At 33.4% G+C, this 23,117-nt stretch overlaps 1 protein-coding gene across 1 annotated transcript; it reads right to left on the reverse strand.

Moving 5' to 3' along the window:
- Positions 1–20,305: 20,305 nt before the first annotated feature.
- Positions 20,306–22,814, reverse strand: LOC107608484 (protein DETOXIFICATION 48-like). Its single transcript, XM_088492546.1, has 4 exons — positions 22,680–22,814; positions 21,759–22,495; positions 20,506–21,459; positions 20,306–20,461 (listed from the first exon to the last, which is right to left on the reverse strand). The coding sequence occupies exons 1-3, from the start codon at positions 22,743–22,745 to the stop codon at positions 20,649–20,651; spliced, it is 1,614 nt and encodes a 537-aa protein (XP_088348672.1). The 5' UTR covers positions 22,746–22,814; the 3' UTR covers positions 20,306–20,461; positions 20,506–20,648.
- Positions 22,815–23,117: the final 303 nt, after the last annotated feature.

Below are 23,117 nucleotides of genomic sequence, written 5' to 3' on the forward strand. Positions count from 1 at the left end.
TACACCAATTAATTCCAATTCTAACAAAAATACCAATATTTTTTTATATAAAAAAATTAGACTATATATGTATGTATATTACTTTATACATTTTTAATATATTTCATACATAATGAATTACTGCCTCAACAAATTAAAGATTCGAACACACTTTCCTTGCATTGAACCCAAAGTCACGAATTAGTTTTACGGAAAAGCTCTGCATACAAGCCATTAAGGCTTGTATGCTTTACAAGTTCATTAAGCAATAAAACAAAAAAACGCGCTGCTACACATACGTTGTATACACGCGCTATATAAGATCTCGCGTATATCTAACTACCAAATTTAAAAGATTTGTTTCCTTCTTCGTTTTCGTTATTTGGAGATTTGTTTGTTCTTCTTCTCGTGCGTCTTCCCTCCTTCTTCTCCATCGTTCTTTTCCTCTCCTTTTCTCACTGGTATGTTCTTCGTTTACGTTACTTTCCTCTCTCTGTGCAACTCGAGCTTCGTTTTCTATTTTGATTTGTTGTTTTCTGAAATCAAAGTTTGAACTCGTTTTGAAGATAATGGATCATTCAACCTCAGATTGTCAGCTGAATCTAGGCGAAGTGGATTATGAATTTGAATCTAACGAAGTTTCTGAGGTTTGATTTACATAGGATTAGTATGAATTTTCTTGCATTAATTTGTATAGCATTGTGTAGTTGAAAAATTGTTGAACATCGATTGTGAAACTAACACGTTAACATGAATCTGTCGATTCAATGTATTAGTTTTGATTAATTATCTGGAATTTATAGCAGACGCTCGGGTGTAGATCAGGTCTTTTTTGGGTATATTTTTGTTAGAAGTGTGGGTGTATTTACACTTTACTGGTTTTTTGTTATTTTAATTGAGTTGTTGTTATTCAGGTGTATTATATCAGACATGATTGGGTGTGTTTTTAGTTTTTGACATGGTGTATTCTGCAGCATGTGTATTTACAGTTTATGGCTTTATTGTCATTTTAGTTGAGATGTTGCGGTTCGGGTATATCATATTAGACATGATTGGGTGTATTTGAATCATATCTATGGGTGTATTTACAGTTTTTGACATGGTGTAATGTGCAGCCTCTCTCGGTTGTTGATGACGAGCTTGTTTCGAAGGTTGGAATGACCTTTACCACCCTTGAAGATGCTGGAAAATTTTACAGGAACTACGCCAAGGCTACAGATTTCTCTACAAGAGTTTGGTGCATAAATAGGAAGGGAAACGAGATTAAGAATCAACTGATTACATGTAGCAGAGAGGAAAAATGGAAATCTAAAATATCTCCGACCGAGAAGACCAATCCAACAGCCGGTCTAAACTGTCCTGCAAGAATTTATATACACACATTGAAGGATGTCGGTGCTTGGATCATTTCAAAGGTTGTGCTGGATCATTCACACCCCTGCTGTCCAAGTAAAGCAGAGATGCTCAAACAGCACAGGGAACTAAGCATGTCCATTCGTCGTACAATAGAGAATAACGAGGAGGCCGGTATCAGACCAAGCAAAACCTACCAATCATTTGTTGCGGCTGCCGGGGGTCACCGCGAGTTAAATTTTATCGAAAATGACGTGAGAAATTATATTACCAGGGAAGTGCGGAATGTTTCCGAACAAGAAGATGCAAAGGAATTCGAGAAATATTTGTTAAGAATGAAAGAGAAGAATCAGAATTTCTTTTTTGAGCTCGAACTCGAGGAGGATCAATCTATTAAGCTGGCTTTTTGGGCCGATGCAAGAAGCAGAGCTGCCTTTGAGTATTTCGGAGACGTCATTTCATTCGACACCACCTACAATACAAACAGGTAACAAACTGCCCCTGTTTATGATGCTAAATTAATGTATTTTTACGAATTCGCAGCAGAGGTGTATATTGGCTGTTTCTTTGGGTGTATACGAAGAATCTGTTGGGGTGTATTTAATGATTTTGCATTCTGCACTATGGTAATTTGTTTCAGGTATAATTTGGTCTGTGGTTCTTTTGTCGGGGTGAATCACCACGGTCAGTCAACACTTCTCGGATGCTCTTTGATGAAGAACGAAGAAATTAAATCATTCAAATGGTTATTTCAATGTTGGCTTCGTTGCATGGGAGGAAACGCTCCGAAAGGGTTTCTCACCGATCAGTGCGCATCAATGAAAAGGGCTTTAGAGGCCTGTATGCCAACAACAATTCACCGTTGGTGTATTTGGCACATCATGAAGAAGATTCCAAGCAAATTAAACGGGTACAAGGGACATGCCGATATTGAACAAGAAATGAGCCAAGTTGTTTGGAACTCTTATAGCAAAGACTCATTCGATAGGAATTGGAATGATTTTCTGCTGAATTTTGGTCTTGCGGACAACAAGTGGCTTTCAGGTAATGTCTTTTTAAAATCTGCATCAGAGGTGTAAATTGCATGTTCTCTCGGGTGTATTTAGAGTCTGTGTTTGGGTGTATTCTGCAGATCTGTATGAAGACCGTCACATATGGGTTCCTATCTATCTAGATCACTACTTCTGGGCAGGGATGAGAAGCACACAAAGGAGCGAGAGCATGCATTCATTTTTTAACAAGTATATCACCCGGAACAGCTCGCTTATTCAGTTTGTCAAACAATACGATAATTGCCTCGGAAGCAGGGAGCAAGCAGAGAGAGAATCAGATGCTGCAGATTTTCATACGGTCATACCGTGTGCAACCAAATCCTCCATTGAAGCTCAGTTTCAAGATGCGTACACTCATCAAAAGTTTAGGGAAGTCCAAGCGCAATTTAGAGAAAAGGCGAATTGCATCACCAGATTAACGAATTCCGCTCTAGGCTATTCAGTATACGAAGTCGGAGAACAAGTTTCCAGCTTAATATTCAACAAGTTTGTGGTTACTTACGACTCAGTTGCAGCCGAGGTAAAATGCCAATGCTTATTATTCGAGTCGAGAGGGATACTGTGTCGTCACGCACTAAGCGTGTTAAGCTTCGAACAAGTAAGCCAAGTGTCACCTAGATATATACTGGAACGATGGAGCAAGAAGGTAAAGAGGCAACATACACACATTAAGAGCAGCCACGACGAGCCACTGATGGAGCCAAGAAGCAAGAGGTTCGACCAATTGGTTTTTCGTTCGCAAAATATTTGCGAATTTGCATCCGAATTCGGAGGAACTGACTGCAATTCTGCACCGTCCGTACGATAACGTCATGGCTGAGATGGAATCTTTAAAAGCCAAAAGGAAGGGGACATCTTCTTTATCCCACGAAGACGCCAACTTGGAATCCGTTAACGAGCTTCAAAGCCCGCCAAGGATTCGAACAAGAGGACGTCCAAAAAATAGGCTAGGTTCAAAGTTGGACAAACAGATCGCAAATGCCACAAAGAAGAAGAAGACGAAAGTTTTAAGCGAGGTAAAAGTAATGTTCTTTAAATTTGTGGCGATTGAGTTTATTTTTCTCGTTAATAGTTTAGCTAATATGTGAGTGCTATATTCAGATAAACCTGTTTGATGCTGCATCAGCGGTGCATTCAAATTCCAGCCAATATCAAGGACATGTTATGAATTATCAGTTCAGGGTACCAGCAGCAGGGGATAACTCTTTGGATGTATAGTTTTTCAGAATATGGGTGTAGAAGCACTGTGCTTTTGGGTGTATTTTTGTTAATTCACAATTTACATATAGATACATATATATAATATTTGTGTTTTAGGGTTTACAGGTTAGGTGTAAGGGTTTAGGTTTTAAGTGTTAAGGGTTCAGGGTTTTAGTCTCAAAGCATCAGTGGGGGGAATAGATTTCAGGGTGTATGTTCAACTTTATTTGGGTGTAAAAATTCGCAGGTTATGGGTGTATATTTGATTTGATGTTTTTCTTCATATTTTAGTACCTGTAATTCATACATTTTGAATACAGCACAGACAGTTTAACAGCACAGACAGTTTGGGTGTATATTTTATGCAATCTTGGGTGTATTATTACACTTGCGTTTATATATGCCTTGATTTTTTCCTTCATATTTTACCACCTGTAATACAGCTTTTGAATACAGCACACACAGTTTAACAGCACAGATAGTTTAAATATGGAAAAAAATATACATGGAATAAAAGTTGTTGATAAATGGCAAATATTTACAGCATTTGTTCAATTTACAAACTACCCAGCAGTTGGATTACGCAGTTTCTATATCAGCAGAATTTATCTGACAAAACGGACTCAATAATACAGAGGATGGCTTCGACAGCCTTATACCATTACTCTCTCTAATTGCCTGATCTCTCTCTTTATTCATCTCACTGAATAGTATCCGCGAAGCATACTCCACTCTATAGTGGTCCACCTCCTCCTACAATTAAAAAGTATATTCTGTTTAAACAGCAATATTAATTCAGTAAAGTAATACAGAGTTATATAGTTCTAAAGACAGTTACCTGTTTCCAATTATCCCATTCATACTTTCCCTTTTTAATATTTTCCGGCTCAATTAACTCAAGCCACTTCATAACGTAGATACCGCAGTCATAGCTGAAAACGAAGAAAATAAATTACAAATCTCATTTAGGAGGAAAGTTTAATGTTCAGAGTCACAAATTTATACCTTGATTTTTGGCCTGATATTTTAACATATGATGCTTTAATTTCCTTCCCCTTCTCGTCTTTCTGCAGAGGTTCCCCGCCAGCATATGCTTTCAATCTTGAAAATACATATGCCTTAAATACCAAAACAAATCAGTAATACACCCGAATGAATGCACAAGATACAACCAACTGAATGGACAATATACATTCAACACAACTAACGAAACACACCCAACTTGATAAACAACATACACCCAAATGAATGCACAAGATACAAAGGCAAATGGTTCCACAAAATACACCCAACCCGACGAAGAAATTACACCCAAAAGAGAACATAATTACACCCAAAACAGAACATACATACACCTTATATTGAACTGAAATAGACCTATCTATTAAAGTAAAGAACACAGAGGCAACTTACAGTGAATTTATTAAGCTGCTTTCTCTCATCGCTTGGAGCTTTTTTGTGTAGCGGGTCAAGTATACGACATCTCCGCTTTGTTGTATCAATCACCCATAACCACCAATGGCTCGAGTAGCAAACAGGTGCAAAAATCTGAAAGATTGCCACATTTCAACAGTGTGTTATTTTATTCAGCATATAAGTAAAGAACGGTACTAACAAATTTAGCAAATGAAAACTTACATATGGATGAGAAGTTATTTTTTTTGCATCTATGAAGGGAATAAAACTCGGGTAGTCTTCCACCCTGAATTCTTTATTGGTTTTTGGTGATATGAATTCCCCCTTTGGGTGCTTCGAAAGGGCCATGCTCTGCAACAATTGCGAAACAAAAAATGAAATACTGAAAATACACCCAAGTAAATACCTTAAATACACCCAAATGACTACACAACTTACCACAATATCGGGGGCAGACAGTATACTTGTTCTTGAAACCTTTTATCATTTTTCCGGTTGAGGATGTGGCACATGGCAGATACAATCTAGAAATATATGCCAAAAACAATTTACGTTAATAAACATTGCAGTAAACTTTGGTGTAAAACATTAATGTTATTCTAATATTACCTCAGATTCTATATAACTTTCTGCCTGGAGGGATGCAAGGTGCATTCTAAATAAAATGTAATTATCTTGCGCCATCAGAGTGCAGATGTGGTCATACTTGTCAGTACAGCCATCTGCGTAAGTCTTCAGTCGTGTCCCCCAGATGTAGCACTTTTCTTTCATATCATCCGTAATCTGATTTATTCCCTCAGGAGTTTCAAACTTCCCAGAACTTTCTCCCCCAGTCTCCTTTTGAATTTGTGGACTTTTACTTTTTTCTTTCGCCGCACTGCTTGCTATTTTTTGTACCAAATCGTCTAATTGTTCTATCAAATTTGCAGCTTCTGGAGATTTTGCACTTTCTGTCTCCTGCGTTGACGTTCCCTCCTGGCTTGAATCAGTCAAGCCAAGGCTGAATGATGGTACTGGATCTGTTTTAGGAACATAGGATGCTGTCCGTGCCATCATCATCAGGGCAGCAACGTCTTCTGCGTCTGGATGACTGCGTCATCATGTATAACGTATTATAAGAGTAAGAATATACGGATCATAAGCAAATATTGATTTTAGTCTGATGAACTTACATTTTAGATGGAGCTGGGGGAAGCGTGGGTGTGGTTTCTTGAAGTTGTTGGGGGGGTTCAGGAGTGCTGCACAGTTACACAAAATTAATAATGGCGTAAAAAAAACTAATCAGGAACAATATACACCCAAATTGTTAGCAAATATACACCCAAACTCTAAACAAATATACACCCAATACTATTTCTTACGTTTCTGTAGTTCCTTCAATCTGTAGCGGAGGGGTTGGTTCAAAATCTGTCTCAGGTGTTTCTTGAAGTTTCGGCACAGTGGTTGTTTGGGACGCCGGCACAAAAACTTGAATCGGGACTCTAAACAAGAAGAAAAATGAAAGGTTAACAACGCCTTTGAAAATAATAAGGTTATAAGGTTAAAATATTCTTGGAAAACTCACATTGCAAGCGCATCCGACGGTGTCTGTTCCCTCACAACCATCATATTCGAATCAGCCGGACTCAACCTAAAATACACCCAAAGAAAGTCAAAATATACACCCGAACAATTCAAAAAGAAGACAGGCTTTATTTTTTGAGAACTTACATACTTGCAGTTTTTGCTTTTTTTTCCTGCCTTTTTTTCTTGAATAAAATAATAAAGGGCTTTTTTTCTAAAAATATATATATATATAGAATTAGAAGTAGAAGGAAATAGAAGAACAAAAGTAACGGTTATCTGAAAGAGAAATTACATGCTCTCTGACGGCTGGTTTACACTACTCTGTTCTGTGCGTCCTTGAGAGGAAGGATCATCACTTCCCAAGTTCACAGCTGGTATTCTAAACAGATTTCATGTTATCCAGACAAAATAAGATACAGGTATAAAATACACCCAAATGAATGCACAAGATACAACCAATCGAATGGACTATATACACCCAACACAACAAACGAAATATTCCAACTTAATAAACAACATACATCCATCTTGATCAACAAAATACACCCAAATGGTTCTACAAAATACACTCAAATCATGATAACAAGACTTTATTAAATAAATCTTCTTACATTTCAGAGGAGACATAGCGACCTTCTGTCGATCGCAGGTCAGCTTGGTTCTCCCTGCGAGACAAGAAACAATTATTAGCAAAGAAAACACACCAAAATCTGAAATAGACACCCCAACAAGACATACCCCTCTGCAACAGATTTTTCAACGTTTCCCCTTAGTAATTCATCTAGTTCTTCACTTGATATTTCATATGTCTCACTACATTCATAAAAGAAGATGTTAACAAAAATAATTACGATGATAAACGGTAATATAGCTAACGAGGTACTGTACCCATCAAAGTATTGATGTTCTTCAGGAGATGAATCCTCCACAACAACTTTTTTCTTTTTTGGTTGTGTTCTGGGTGGAAAAAAAAGTATGAATCAAAAATAAAAAAGTAATTTTATCACAGAATATTTATCCAAAGAAGTGCTTACTTTTTTGGTGTTGTTTTTGTCTTTTTTTTTTTCTTTTCCTTCTCCGCCGGTGATGATTTTTCGCTTCTATAAGTTAATAAGAGACACTTCAGTTAATACATGAAATCTTTATAATGAAGCCAAAAGAAAGAAGTAATAATTTCAGAATATTACTCATCAATTGATTCAGATTCAGATTCTGAATCAGAATCTGACTCCTCTTGACTCTTCTTTCTTTTTCTGGTGTCCATTCTGTAAGGCAAACAATCATTATTTAGAATATACTAAAGATATAAAATACACCCAAATGAATGCACAAGACACACCCAACTGAATGGACAATATACAACCAACGCAGCAAACGAAATAAACCCAACATAATAAACTACATACACCCAACTTGATCAACAAAATACACCCAACTCAAAAAAGAAATTACACACAAGTATGGTACTTACTTTTTCTCCTTTTTGCTGGGGTGTTTTCTTGCTGAATCCTCTGAGTCTTCTTGAGTCTCAGACTCAGAGGTAGAACTGTCACTGTTAGTAGTTGTTTCTTTCTCCGAAGAGGATGTTGAACTTGCCTTTCTTTTTTTTATTTTTTTTATTTCTTGTTTTTTTTTCCTTTTTCTCTTTTTTTTTATTTTCTCTATTTTTTTTGTTTGCGCCATGTTTACAATCCCCTGAAACATCAGATAATTTATTTAGCAGCATTCAGATAAATAAATATACACCTAACATATTATGTTCAACTTACCAAAATTTCCTCTGTTTCTGCATTCATTCTTTCGACCAACTGCTCCTTACTCCAGTTGGCAATCCATGGTTTTGGTGGTCTTTCAGCCCTCTTCTTGCCTTTGTTTTCTGAAAGATGAAAGTATATTATCATCAGGGCAAAGAAGCAGCCATCAATTGCCTTCTTCTTTTTCTCCTTGTAATCTGTGATGCCCTTGACGATGAAGGTCAAAACATGGCCCCCCAGTTTCGCTCCGAGATGCCGTCCATCTCAAAAATTGGGGCCAGGTGCACAGGCAAGATTTTGTTTATTGTCGTTGGCAAAAGGAACGCCATCTGTATATAGAGGATGAAAATCCTCTTGAACATTAGGCATTCCTCTTCGTTACCAATGCCGATATCCATCATCTCATCGGTAAGACTTTTGAGGGTCTTACCCTGGAATCTTCTAAAAATTATTTTGTCATCCTCAGAAAGTTTCTTATACACGACTTTCTGAGGAAACAGTTTTCCTACAAAAAGGAAAACAACAAAGTATCAAAGTCGGTTCAAATACACCCAAGCATCAACCTTAAATACACCCAAGCATCAACTTAATATACACCTATAATTTTGAGCTAGTTACCTGTTGCATTGATGCCAAGCGCATGACCTATGTTTCTTGGGGTTATTTTGAAAGAACCATATCCTGTTTCCAGTCTGTTCTCCCCAAGCATCAACTTAATATACACCTATACCGATTGGTCCACTGCATCACCCAACAAGAGTGGGTATTGGCCCAATCTTGATTCTTAGGCCCAGTTAAAACTTCGCCGTGTGATGCACCTAGATCCCGCTCTTGATTAGGAACACCCTGTGTCAATCCAAATTGTCTCCTGACTCTATCAGATGCATGCCACTCGATGCATTCAAAAGATATAAATGGCACTGTGGCACTCCAGATAACCGAATTATGATGGATGTCTAAAGGAATCACGTCTGGGTCGATGTTTCCAATGCCATAAGCCTGCCAAACACATCAAACCAGTCAGATGATTACACAACAATTAATTCACTAAACAAGTTACATACGGTAATTGTATTTTACAACATACCTGTCCTTCTTGTAGATCATCCAACAACCTCCTGTAGTGCGCAAGCGAATTATATCGGTAGGCATAGTTTTTACGGTCCCAGTTACGCCACCTGCCGTCGGACAATCCATTAGTTAACTTGTGGAAAGCAAAAAACAATTTCTATCACTTCTTTCAATGCATACTTTAATCAAACTTACCTGTTTGCAATTGGAAACACTCGGGGATTGCCGGGAATCGGCGCTAGAAATGGTAGCCGGATCCAAGCCCAAGTGAGCAACAGTGTCAATGGACCGTTCATCTCCTTGCAGTCGACACGAGTTGCCCTACACAATGATCTATACAAGTGTGACAGGCATGCCGAACCCCAACTAAACTGTATGATCTGACCAAAGTTACGGAGCAAAGGTAAAAATTTCCAATGCACAACTGAACTCGACTTATCTCCAAACAGAACTGTCCCAAATAACAACATTATGTGACACTTTACATACATCTGAATGTGCACAACATCATTCAACACTATACAATCTCTTAAACCCCTAAACCATGTTAATTTTATAAAGCTCCCTCTACAGTCCGTCTTCCTCGGTGCAACTCCAAATTGGTGCAAGCACTCGGCTTCCAATGCCTCAAAACTACTCATGGTCGGTCCTGTAACCGGAAGATCATTTGTCGGCAGACCGAGAATTATCGCCACATCCTCCAAGGTCACGGCACACTCACCAACCGGAAAATGAAACCTGTGAGTCTCAGACCGCCATCTCTCAATCAGAGCATTAATCATTGCTGATTGACATGGGATAAATCCAATTTGGGAAACAATAAAATCTAGTCTCGCGTAAGTGTGACTCAACAATTTGGTTGTATGGATCCGGTGGCTTTAAATGATCACACAGCAACATTCGTGAACCCTATAATATCACATTTCCACTATAAGTACTAGTATAATATAACTATATTCTCAAAAACACAATTATCGTTACATGTCCATTATAACTAATTTCAGCATAATTGCATTTCAAACATACACAGTAAATCTGTTATACAAAAATCCTTCAATCATATTCATTACCTTATAACAAAAATTATTTAACTTTAACTAACTAACCAGAATAATTTCACGACTGATAAACTATTTATTCGTAAAACAGCATACTAATTTTATTATTGTTATTATTATTCATAAAACAACATACTAATTTTATTATTATTATTATTATTATTATTATTATTATTATTATTATAATTTCCTAATCTAAGTTTAGTTACTACTAATTTATTATCTAAATTTTAATAAATTAAAATTTAATTATTAATGATCATAAATAAAATAATTTATTAAATTTTTATTATTAATCATAATAAATTATTAAGCTCAATTACTACTGCTAATAATAACTACAATCTACTTCTAATTATTCTGTAGAGCTTACCATATCATACATACATACATACCTGATTAATTCCTATTTTAATTTCTATTTCTAACCACCTAATAATAAAATCATACACACATACATGATTAATCTTTATTTAGTGTAATTACAATATATATTGCTAATCAAATTTAATATTATCACTATTATTATTATTAAATCAGATTATTAAAAAATAAAAACTTACATAATTTGGATCTCCAAGATAATTAACAATATGAAACTCTGGTTAATTTACTTCTTTAATTTTTGGTCTTCTTGGCATTTTTTTTAATTCTGTCCAAGATTTGTTGTGGTCCAACAATGGTGATGCAGGAAGAAATGGTGGGGTTGAGTGTGTGTTGAAGAGTGAAAGAGAGTGAAAGGGATACTGCTAAATCGGGGGAACATTGGTCTTTTGTACCAAGGGAGTCACGGGCCAACCAAGGGAGGCTTGCATGCGTGACGCGTGGACAGGGAACACAAATCTGTCCCGCCGATTTGTGCACCATGCCCGTCCTGAAATCGGTGCCTACAATTTCCTTCCTACCACTCGGTGCCACCGATTTCTGCTATCCAGCCGTCACAAATCCGTGAAACACCAATAACCCCCATATCGCTGCTATACTCCATTAACGGGTTCATATCAAAATTAAAAATCTTATATCTATCTTCAACTAAAAAAATTAAATATTTTTGAATAAATTACCATTTGTATCATGAAATATACAAACGCTGACAAATGTATCCATATAAGAATAAAACGACAATTGTACCCACGGAAGATAGCTTCCGTGTGCCAAGAATACCCTAACGGACCAATTGTGTAACCAACATCCGGGTATTCTTGGCACACAGAAACCATCTTCTGTAGTTATAATTGTCGTTTTATTCTTATATGAGTACATTTGTCAGCATCTGTATCTTTGATGGGTACAAATAATAATTTATTCAATATTTTTACTGGAAATAAAAAGGCAACTACTTGTTTCTAAGGATTTTGCTACGTTATTTGATTAATAAAATTATTAATTATTAATTATCAATTTATTAAACATATTGAAGGAAAATCACTTTCTATTTATATCTTCTCAATCAATGTATTTAATAAAATCCTATTTGTAAATAGAAAAATTAGTAAAGCAAGCCAGCAAGGCATGATTTAAACAAATTACAAAATATTTAATAAAAAAGTTTAGCAACTAATTTCTGTTCTAACGGTACATGTTAAGATTATAAATTAAATTTTTTATTAAAAATACAAAAAATATAAATTTTTAATGTATTTTTTTTTATATTTTTTAATAGCAGTCTTATACTCTTATCATGTGACTTTTGAGTATATGTTAGTTAAATCCTTAATAAAAAAAATAAAATTATTCATTAATTTGTTTTTTTTTTTTTGGTAATTTTTTTGATGTGCATTGATTAATTTGTTTTGATCTATAACCAACAAAAATCATATATTTTTTCCCTGTAATTTTGTAAACACAATTACCCAATAAACCTTTTTCAAAACTCTTTTGTTTCTTTTTGGGTCACTAAAATTTACATTTTTAAATAACTTTTTTCATTTTTGAAATAGCGGAGTCCAATAGCAAAGTCCTTTTATTCCCCAACAAAAGCCCATATTAGTTGGGTCGATATAAGGATTCATGGGCCTACCATCGCTATAAAATGATGGAAGCTGAAAATTGGTGGGCCAGATATTAACTGAGAGAGGCTTCATTTCCTCAACAATGTTTTTTCTTAATCTAAATGACTAAACAATCTTTTCCCTGTCAAAAAAAAAAAAAATCCCAGTCAAAAAGAAAAGGTTTTCATCTATGCATAAACTTAAATACAACTATGCTAGGTGTGCATTGAAATTGGTCACCAAAATAATATATATTAAAAATAAATTAAATTATATATGTATTTATATATAAATATATAATAATTACGTATTAAATTATATGTATTTTTATGTAATTACATAAAAGATTTTGAATTAAATATAATCTATGCTAAAAAGATTATAGTACTTCGTTTTTGGTAAGTGCTTTGGTCTCATACACAGTTACACAAGCTCTCGTTCACTTTTAACTAGGGTTTTGGGTTATGTAAAAAAAAAAAAAAAAAAAAAAAACCTAGGGTTTTAGGGTTTAATAATTTACTATCACCTTTTTTTCTTCTTTTCTTTTGTTGTCAAACTGTATAATAATAATTGTTTCAAAAAATGAAAATTTAAAATTAATCTTCACAGTATTAACTTTTTGAGAAAATGATAAATAAGTCCCTAACCTGTTGTTCCGCAGACATTTTTGTCCCTGACCATTTGAAAATACTTTTAAGTCCCTCACCTCCTTAAAAGTTGGGTCTGACAGAGGCGTTTGTATGAAGGGACTAATCTGTCCAACTTTTAAGGAAGTAAGGTAGTGTTTGGTGGAGAGACAGAGACTAAGAGATAGAGACAGAAATAAATCTCAGTATTCTGTTTGGTGCAAAGTGGGAGACAGAAACTAAAACAAGAATGAAACTCTAATTTAATTTTTATAAAAGGTAAAATTAGAATTAATTAATTGAAATGAGCGTATTTTAGGTATAAAATGTTATTAAAGTTTCAGTATCTGTCTCTAAAAATTTCAGTCCCCTGTGTCCTCACTTTTTGGAGGTACTGAAATACTGAAATTTTAGGGACAGAGACAAAAATTTTAGTACCAATCTCTGAGCCAACAAACATAATACTGAGTCTCAGTCTCTCAGTCTTTGTCCCAATACCTCAAAACAAACGCTAGCTAAGGAACTTAAAAATATTTTCAAATGGTCAGAGATAAAAATGTATGTGGGACAAAAGATCAGTGACCTATTTGTCCTTTTCTCTAATTTTTTTTAATCAGCAAAGGGATTACTTAGTAAATTTTAGAAGAGGAGAAAATCTAGTAACCCTAAACTTCTATTGAATTAATTAATTGCCTTTTGATCCTCAATGTAGTCTTGGCTTCTAAGCTACAAAGACTATATGATACGCATAAAAGCAGTGTTAAGTGATGGGTATGCTTCCGTATTAATATTACTCATTGCAACCAAGAATAATAGCATTGCATTAACACGTAATAAACCACATAATAACTTTAGCCCACAATCCCTGGTCTAAGATGTCACAAAAATATTGACCAATTTATTAATTTTTTTTATTTAAAGTAAAGGCTGGCAAAAGAAATATCTCTATATTTTATTATTTTAGCTATATGCTTCTTTGGGCTTTGCCATTCAAACTTCAATTATATATCATGTTTTTGTTGCAATTCCAGTAATGCGTGAAGGCATGGTGGCAAAGTGGCAACAATTCATTGAGTTTGCGTATAACAATTTGCTAATAAACGTGCAGAGTGCTCATTGCTCAAACATCAAAGAAGAATTCTTTTTTATGAGCAGTTATTAGTACGAATTTCGACTTATAAAAAAATTCAACTACAATTCATAGGCGTTTAGAATGAGATTAACGGCTCAAATATTTAATTATAGCGAAACGCATCAGATTTAGAAACGGAATAAATCTAACAGTATAAATCTTTATCAATAATTATTTATCGACAGATTTAGCAGCAGTTATATTTTTAATTGGCAAAATTCTAAAACTTATTACTATCGGATTTTTTTCTTGATAAATTCAACAATAAATTTTAATTTTAATTTTTTTAAAAAAATATTTATAAATTTAATATATAATTTTAAATATTTAAATTTAATCATTTCTAAACTAATAAAATTCAAAGTACAAGCCATCATTTTGATAATGGCTAGTGATTTACAATAACAACCAAAATCTTAATTAACAAATCATATAGTTAAAAATCATAATTCAAATTCACACATCACATGTTGATCATATTCTACACATATTCAAATACCAAACATTCTCAAAACAACCAAATATATCCAAATACTAAACATATTAATAACAATCTAAAAATATAATCTCATTATTTTTTTCTATACAGCTTCCATTATAATACATAATCAAAGAAAAAAAATCAACTAGTTTTTAATACAGAGCGCTGGTAAAGAGCACGATTCTCTGCGACAAATACAAAAGATGAAAATTAAAACAAACGGAAAATTAGAACAAAATTGGAAATTAAAACAAAATTTTTTTTATCTTACCACTCTCATCTTATTGAAAGTAAACAACTATTGAACATAATTGCATTCCTTTAAACGGATACCACCTTGATACCACTCTAATCATATTAGTTTCAGACTGCAACAAGAAAAGAGAGAATTAATTCCCAATAAAAAAAAAGCATCATAATATTTTCAATAAAGAAAACAAACTTATGTAATTAATTATCTTCTATCTGAACAATTAGAAACAGCAAACAATACTATACATTTTTAATATTGAATAGAAGAAGGAATAATTTACAACTGACAAATGCGTTCAAGACATTCATAGTATTCCAGACTTAAAAGTTGGAATGAAGAAATCTGTATACACTACTGAAATTTGCGACAGTAAAGACCGCTCTCCTTCTGAACGGTGATGAAGAGCGACGAAGAAGACAGTATCGAAGACGGCGATGAAGAGCGATGAAAACAGCAACGTTAACGCGACGAATACGTCGACCATGATGCGACAAGACAGCGATGCTGACGTGACGAAGACGGCGAGGGGAGCGAGACGGCGAGGAAAGGGAATGATGGCGGATGATGGACAACAGCAAGAGGAGAGGTGGACTGGAGAGAATTACTATCTTAGGGTTTCATCAGATGAAACTGGAAAGAACTAAAGAAAAGAGGGAGTGACGGCTAGGGTTAGGTGAATCACATGTATATATACAAAAGGTCAATTTTACCGGCGGATTTACCCTTGGAAAAATCTACCGGTAACGCACAGCCTGTGACCAAAATGGCGCATTTCATTTAATTACCTTACCGTTAGATTTTTTTTACCCTAAATCTGACGGTAATGATCGCGCCAATTTTTGTTTTTTTCCTCCAATTATTAACGGCGAATTTATCGTCAAAATATCAAATCCGATGGTAACTTTTTTACCCGACAAATTTATTGTCAAATTCGCTAGTAAATTCGCTGGTAAATCCGCCGCTAATCTCCGACACTAAATCCGACGGTAAATCCGATGGTATTCAACGTTTTTCTTGTAGTGTGAGTCGAGAATCGGGGTCGAAACCAGATACACCATGTGGTTAAATGTGAACACGATGCAAAAACGTGGGATTTGGAGACCAAAGCAAGACATAACGTGGGGAGGCCAGCATGAAGATTCTTCAAAGTCAAGGTTAGGTCGTGGCCTAAAAAAAAGGAGAAACTAGGTCGTAGTTAAGATTCTTCAGGAGCAAATCTATTCTTAGGATTTATAAATAGAAGAATTTTAAAAGAAAAAAGGGGACTTTAATAAAAAAAACTAAATCATCACACAAATTCCGCAAAAATTTTTAATCTCAGCGATGCAATGAAAAATTATGGAGTGCAAATGTATATGAGTGTTAAGAGCCCATTTTATTTTATTGTCTTTTGTTTTATTTCTTTTCATTTCTTTATTTTAAATATTTCATTATTATTTTGCTTTCTTTCAATTTTCATTTCAATTTTGCGCCTTTATTTATTTAAAGCTTTCATTTATACATATTTCTGTTTTATTGTTACAATTTGCCACCAATAGTTAGATGCAGTTCATTTTGACACTAATGCTAAGTAATTTTTGGGTCGAGTTCATTTTTTTTAGAGGAGTCGTATCTTCTCCCCAAACTGAAATCAACATCCTATTAAGGTTACAAAAAATCAAGTGAAACAATAGTATTTCTACAAATGTACGTACAATTAGCAACTATGTATTTTATTTTGTAATACTTAAATAGTGGTGGATTTTAGTTTACAATAAATAGTATTTTTGTTAAAAAAAAATATAAAAGTATAAAGTGAATATGTTTGTGCTTGTAGCGTATACATTATTTAATTTGATCAGATATGTTTAATAATAATAACCTAGGAAGTACATATACTTTTTTTTATTTGCTGTGTTTGCGTGTTGAACATATTTTAAATATGATATTTATTGATATTCGTTCAACATGCATGTCTTCTGTGTCCAATCGTATCTTAATAAAAAATAAAATTATTTTTCAGATACATTTAAACACACTTAAATATCATTACGTGTCAGCATGTTCAATCTTATTTTTAATATGTATTCTTAAAATGAGTTTAAAAATAATATATATTATTAACTATTAAAACAAAAAATATTTTATATAATTAAAAAATATTAAAAATAATTAAAAAATTAATTTATATTTTAATATTAATAAAATACAAAAATATTATTATAATTTATAAAAAAAATTCTTTATATATATCATATTTTTGTATTTTATAAAAATTTTAAATTTATATATCTATATAGTTGGTATCATATTATGTTCCGTATTTATATAAGTATCTGTACATCATATATAATAACAAAGAATATGCGAGAATTGTTTCTATGGTTGAATAACCATGAAACCATGTCATCTTTTAGTTTTAGAGAAGTTTAATTAATAATTAATTTTACCAGGGTCTTTCGGTCTTCAAAGTATCACTTTTCTCATTATCATTTGAAAAACATATAAAAGCTAGCATTGCCCGTTTGACTATCAAATCTAATCAGAGGTCATAATCACTCACATGTGTAGCTGAAAATTGCAAAGAACAATTCATATTATTCTTAATTGGTTTAATTAAACACACTAGTCTTTGCACCTAGCAAACATCACTAATAGGTAATGACTCTAACATACTAATAATAATAATAATGACAAATGATAAAGGAGATTACACTTCTATTTTAATTGATTGGTGCTTTTTGTAGCTTCTTGGTTTACTTTTCTTTGCAACTTTCTGTTCTAGCACTCATTATTAAGTCGGTTATTTAATATGATGTTAAGCATTAGAAGGTGATGAGTCAAAGGAATTGAGATCGCCTATTATTTTTATTTAATTTATTTCTTACTAATAAAAATAAGATTTAGCTAAGATATATTCTAAAAACACATTAAAATTATCATTTAATATTTTTATAAAAATTATAAAATTTAAATTTTAATATATTTATTATGTATTTATTAAAATAAAAAATATTAATTTTTTTATTAATAATAATGTTAATATGTGCCCTAAAAACTAATAAAAATAGAGTAAATATCTTTTTCGATTTCTAACTATTTGTTTGATGGACTTTTCACCCCTAAAAAATTTAAATACCTAAATCGGTCTCTATCTACTTTGATATATGTATGTTTCAGTCTCTGGTTAGGGATCGAAAAGGACATTTACTCAAAGTAGATAGAGACTGAAACGTACATATATCAAAATAGATAGAGATCAATTTGAATGTTTAAATTTCTTAAAAAACGAAAAATTTGTCGAACAAATGATTAAAAACCGAAAAGAATATTTACTCATAAAAATATGATAATAGATCAAATAACCTCAATCTGAATAGTCAAAGGACACTAGCTAACACATTTAGGATCGGAAATTAAAGTGGTCAAATGCCACAAAATTAAAACACAAAGATGAAATCTCAAACGATCACTACTACTTCATTGTGGTGGCAGTGGCTTAATTATTGATATCTTATCTTTGCTTTACTTTCACTTCATCAATTTCAAAGAAAGATATAATTATATTTATAAAATTTGATTTTGATGCATTATTATTATAAAATATTTATAAAATTATATTTATTCAGATTGATAATTAATATAAAAATTAATTATTAACTTGACATATATTATATATTTAAATATACATATAAAATTAATTTATATTCACAATGCATTAAAATTAAATTTATATTTATGAGCTAATAAAAACACAATCATGCAAGTTTTGCTTAGTCTTCATCCCTTCTTCCGCCCCATTTAATTTTGTTTCCTTATATTCATCCACGTGTTTTGCATATAAAATCTTCCTCCTGCTTATTCTTCTTCAAATGAACTACGGAAAATAAGACAATTGCTTGTAGTTGTCTTTATTAAATTAAAAATATATTTTAATGGTGTTTTAGTAAAATAGTGATATGATATATATTATTTAAAAAAAAATAGATATTAACGTAAAAATTAAATTCCACATGTTATATTATTATTGTCTATATTTTTTATGTATCGATATGTATAAATTTATTATCGTATCGAAACAAACACCTAAATTAATTAATAATTATTGCTATCGAAAAACTAAGATTAAAGTAAAATTTTCTTAATTATTAGTGTCATAAAAAAAATTTGATATAAAATATTTTTAAAAAAAAAAAAAAAAAGGAGCTCAATCTACTAAAATAGAGCATGCAAACAAAAAAAAAGAAGCAACCACGAAAATAAGATAAAAAAAAATACAGTACTATATATAGTTTGTTTGTTCTTTACTTTTTAGTTGTCATGGTTTCAATTACAGTGTAGATTCTTCGCACGTTTGTCCCATTTTTTGTTAATAAAACGAAGAGTAAATACTCCACTCGATTCCTAACAATTACCTCGAAAGGACAAGACTTCCAAGAAAAAAATACACCCAATCTGGTCTCTGATCTTTTTTTTTAGGATTGATTAGTCCTGTGCCAAAAAAACAACATTGACTTCTTTTTGACACAGAGACCTCGTTGTCCTTTCGAAGTAATTGTCAGGGACCAAATTAGATTTTTTTTTGTCAAAAACCTTCGTTGTCTTTTGAGATAATTGTCGAGAACTATTTTAGGTTTTTCTCTAAAAGGGAATATTATTACGGAATAAAATGAGTTAAGAGAATAAAAATTTTGGTAGAAGTTTCCAACATGATAGAATTTGTGTTCCAAGGTTAGGCTCAATGTTTTTTGTGGTTAATGGGTGATGTATTATTTTGTGGAGGAACAAAAGTCTTTTCTTCGAGAAAGAGGAAAGAATTTCTGCAAGCTCGATAATGCGCAGCTTATTCTATACTGTTCGTGTTAGAATTTTTGACTTTTTGCTTCTTCCTATTTAAAAGCAAAGAAAACAATAATCTAAAAGTGCCTGAAAAGCGTGCTTAGTTGCTGCATTAACATTAATAACGAATTTAAATCAATTTAAATTGATCGAATAATTAAATTATTTGTCTATTAAACAAAAATTTAAATAAAATTTAAATTTATAATAAATTAATTTTTTATTTGTCTAACAAAAAAATACTATAAAAACCAAATTATTAATGTCGATTATGATTTTAAATGTAAGTTTTAAGTGTTGTTATTTTTCTATTTGATTTGATTTATTTATTTTTTGAATATTCACTTGTTTTGTGGTATAGTGTGGGATTAATATATTTAAGTACACAAATATTATGTATATAAAAAATTATTTATTAAATATAGTTACAAATATATGTTATTTAATTAATTTATTTATAATTATATATTTTATATTTTAATATTATTCTATATGAATAACTGATTTTTATTTATATACACATAGCATATATAACTTTAAAATTAAAATAAGAACTTGAAACAAAAATCACCCTTCTTTGAACAAAACATAAATAAATAAACAACACAATTAAATACTTTTGTCTACGGTACAATCCAATAAATGGAACAACTCTCATTTGAAAAAAGAATTAATGGGTACAAGGAAACAAGTGATCATATCATTAAGAAGCTAGTTAGATAGTTAATTAATTTAACAATAATTAATTAATTTACGGTAAAACTCAGATGAAGTCAACTTCACGTGTGAAGTTGATATCTGAGAGCCGTTAGATGAAAATTTAGTCAAATCAGTCAAATCATCTAACGGCTCTCAGATATGAACTTCACGTAAAGTCGACTGCACCTGAGTTTCCATCTTAATTTACACTGTGTTTATTATTGGTAGTAGGTGTGATCAGTGGGTCGGTTTCAAGTGATGATGATTGTTCTGTGATCTTGCCAAGTTCATCATTCTCTACGGCGATCACAATCTTCTCGAGATGATTATGATGATGATCATTGATGTTCTTGTTACCCTCTCCTTTTGTTTTGGAATTATTAACAGAAGAAGAAGAAGAAGCAGCAGCATTGGTTAATTCCTTTGCTTTTTGTGCTTCAGCATTCCAATCAGTCTTGCATAGAACAAACAACATGAGGCCCGCACATGTTGCTTGGGCCGCAAGCAACCCAAACCAAAGCCCAACAAATCCTATTTTACTCACAAATCCAAGTACTATCGCGACCGGCATACCCACCAAATAAAACGAACTCAAATTTATGTTAGCTCCAATGGTGGGCCTTGCGCAGCCCCGCAGAACCCCGCAACCTGTAGTTTGCGGACAGTTGCCGAGCTCGCAAAGCCCAACAATTGGCAATGCTATGGCCGTAAGGTTTAGAATTTCTTCGTCATTGGTGAAGAACCTTCCCCATTGGTGCCTCATCAAGGTGGTGAAGATCATCGCCGTGATGCCCAAGCCCATTGCACAAAAAAGTGAAACTATCATGCAAATGCGGGCCTTCGCGGGCCTATTGGCTCCCAACTCATTTCCCACCCTGGTGGAGACGCCAAGGCTAAGAGACGATGGGAACACGTAGACCAAAGATGTTGTTTGGATTAAGATTCCCATTGATGCAACGGTTGCTTTTGGATTCACCAACAGTCCACAAAGCATTATCATAAATTCGTACCTATATTCACATAATATAGAATTTAAGGTAAAATGTGTGTTCATGTTATGCTAAATAGTTTAATTAAAGGTGAAAATTCATGTGCAGTTAACTTCATATAAAATTGATAATTAAAAGGTAGAAACTTAGGTGCAGTCGACTTCACGTGAAGTTGATAGCTGAAAGCCGTTAGATGAAAATTTACTCCTATTAGTTAAACCATCTAACGGCTTTCAACTATCAACTTCAGGTGAAATCGACTGTACCTGAGTTTTCACCTAAATAATATTGGCTAAGAATGAAATAGTTTAGATTGGTACCACCACCACTCTAGGCAAACGGAGACGCAGGACGGCACGGCCAATGCAAGAAGCGATGACCATCCTTTGAAGCAGTCAATGCTCGGAGAAACCCAGGAATCTTTATAGACGCCGGAGAAGTAGACGAATGAGGAGAGGAAGACGAAGAGATTGAAGTTGAAGCACACCATTGCAACGGCCACCCCAGCAACACCCATCTTAAAATGGACAACAAGGAGGAAGTTCAGCGGAACGTGGAGGAGAACGGAGACGGCGGAGCAAAACGTTATCGGAAGCGTAATGCTCTGTGCTCTGAGATAGATTCTTAGAGGGTGAAGGAGGGAAAGAAAGAGCAAATCAGGGATAGAAAAGAGGATGAAAGTTTGAGCTGTGGACGAGATTTGGTGGTCTTGTCCACACCATAAGAGTATGTTCTCCATGTTGAGCCATGCCACGCTGATGGGCACGGTGGCCGCCAGTAAGAGGAGGACGGTTCTTTGAAGGGTGAGTCCCAGAATCTTCAACTGTTTGGCGCCGTAAGCTTGTCCACAAAGCGGTTCCATTCCAATGGCTAGACCGGAGATAACAGAGTAGCCGGTTATGTTGGCGAACCCAATGGAGAGGGAACCCCCGGCTAACTCGGCATCACCGAGGTAGCCGAGGAATAGCATCGAGATCATTGATCTTGAATACATAAGCAAGCCCGTTATGGCTGTTGGGCCTGATATTTTCCCTATGGCCTTCATTTCTGCAAACGCCTGATTTGTATGCAAAAGAAACAAGTAAATCACATTAGGCATAGTCCTTTTATTGGTGTAAACTCAGATAAAATTGTTTTCAAGACAGTGGAAAACAGTTAGATAATAATTTAGTTAAATTTATCAAATTATTTAACAATTTTTGATTATCAATTTTACATGAAAACGAGAATTTACTACGTACCTCATTAAGACTTGGCCATCTCTCAAGGTTATGTTGAACTTGATCGTTATCAAGAAGAGGGTTCATCACTTTGGGATTAAGAACCTAAATTGTGAAGATGCTTTTTGGGAGGAAGAGTATATGAGGATGATGAAGGTCACTGGGGGTATATATATATATATATACACACACACAAGTGTGCTCCCTATAAACGGTACCAATATAATGCAATTGATGAGACTCAAAGTTATGTAAATATTTAATAATATGTAAGTATTGCCTTTAATGGAATGTGGCGGCAAAGGAGGAGAATGTGTTAACAGTCACCGTCCTTCATCCATGCAAATTATAACCATTATTTTTTGTGTATATCAAAATTAATTATTAGTATAAAATATATTAAAAAATTATTAAAATTTGTTATTTTTAATTATTTATTAATTATTAATATTTAAAAAT

This window comes from Arachis ipaensis, chromosome B7 (assembly GCF_059453495.1).
Source record: "Arachis ipaensis isolate K30076 ecotype BB chromosome B7, ASM5945349v1, whole genome shotgun sequence".
Classification (NCBI taxonomy): Eukaryota; Viridiplantae; Streptophyta; class Magnoliopsida; order Fabales; family Fabaceae; genus Arachis; species Arachis ipaensis.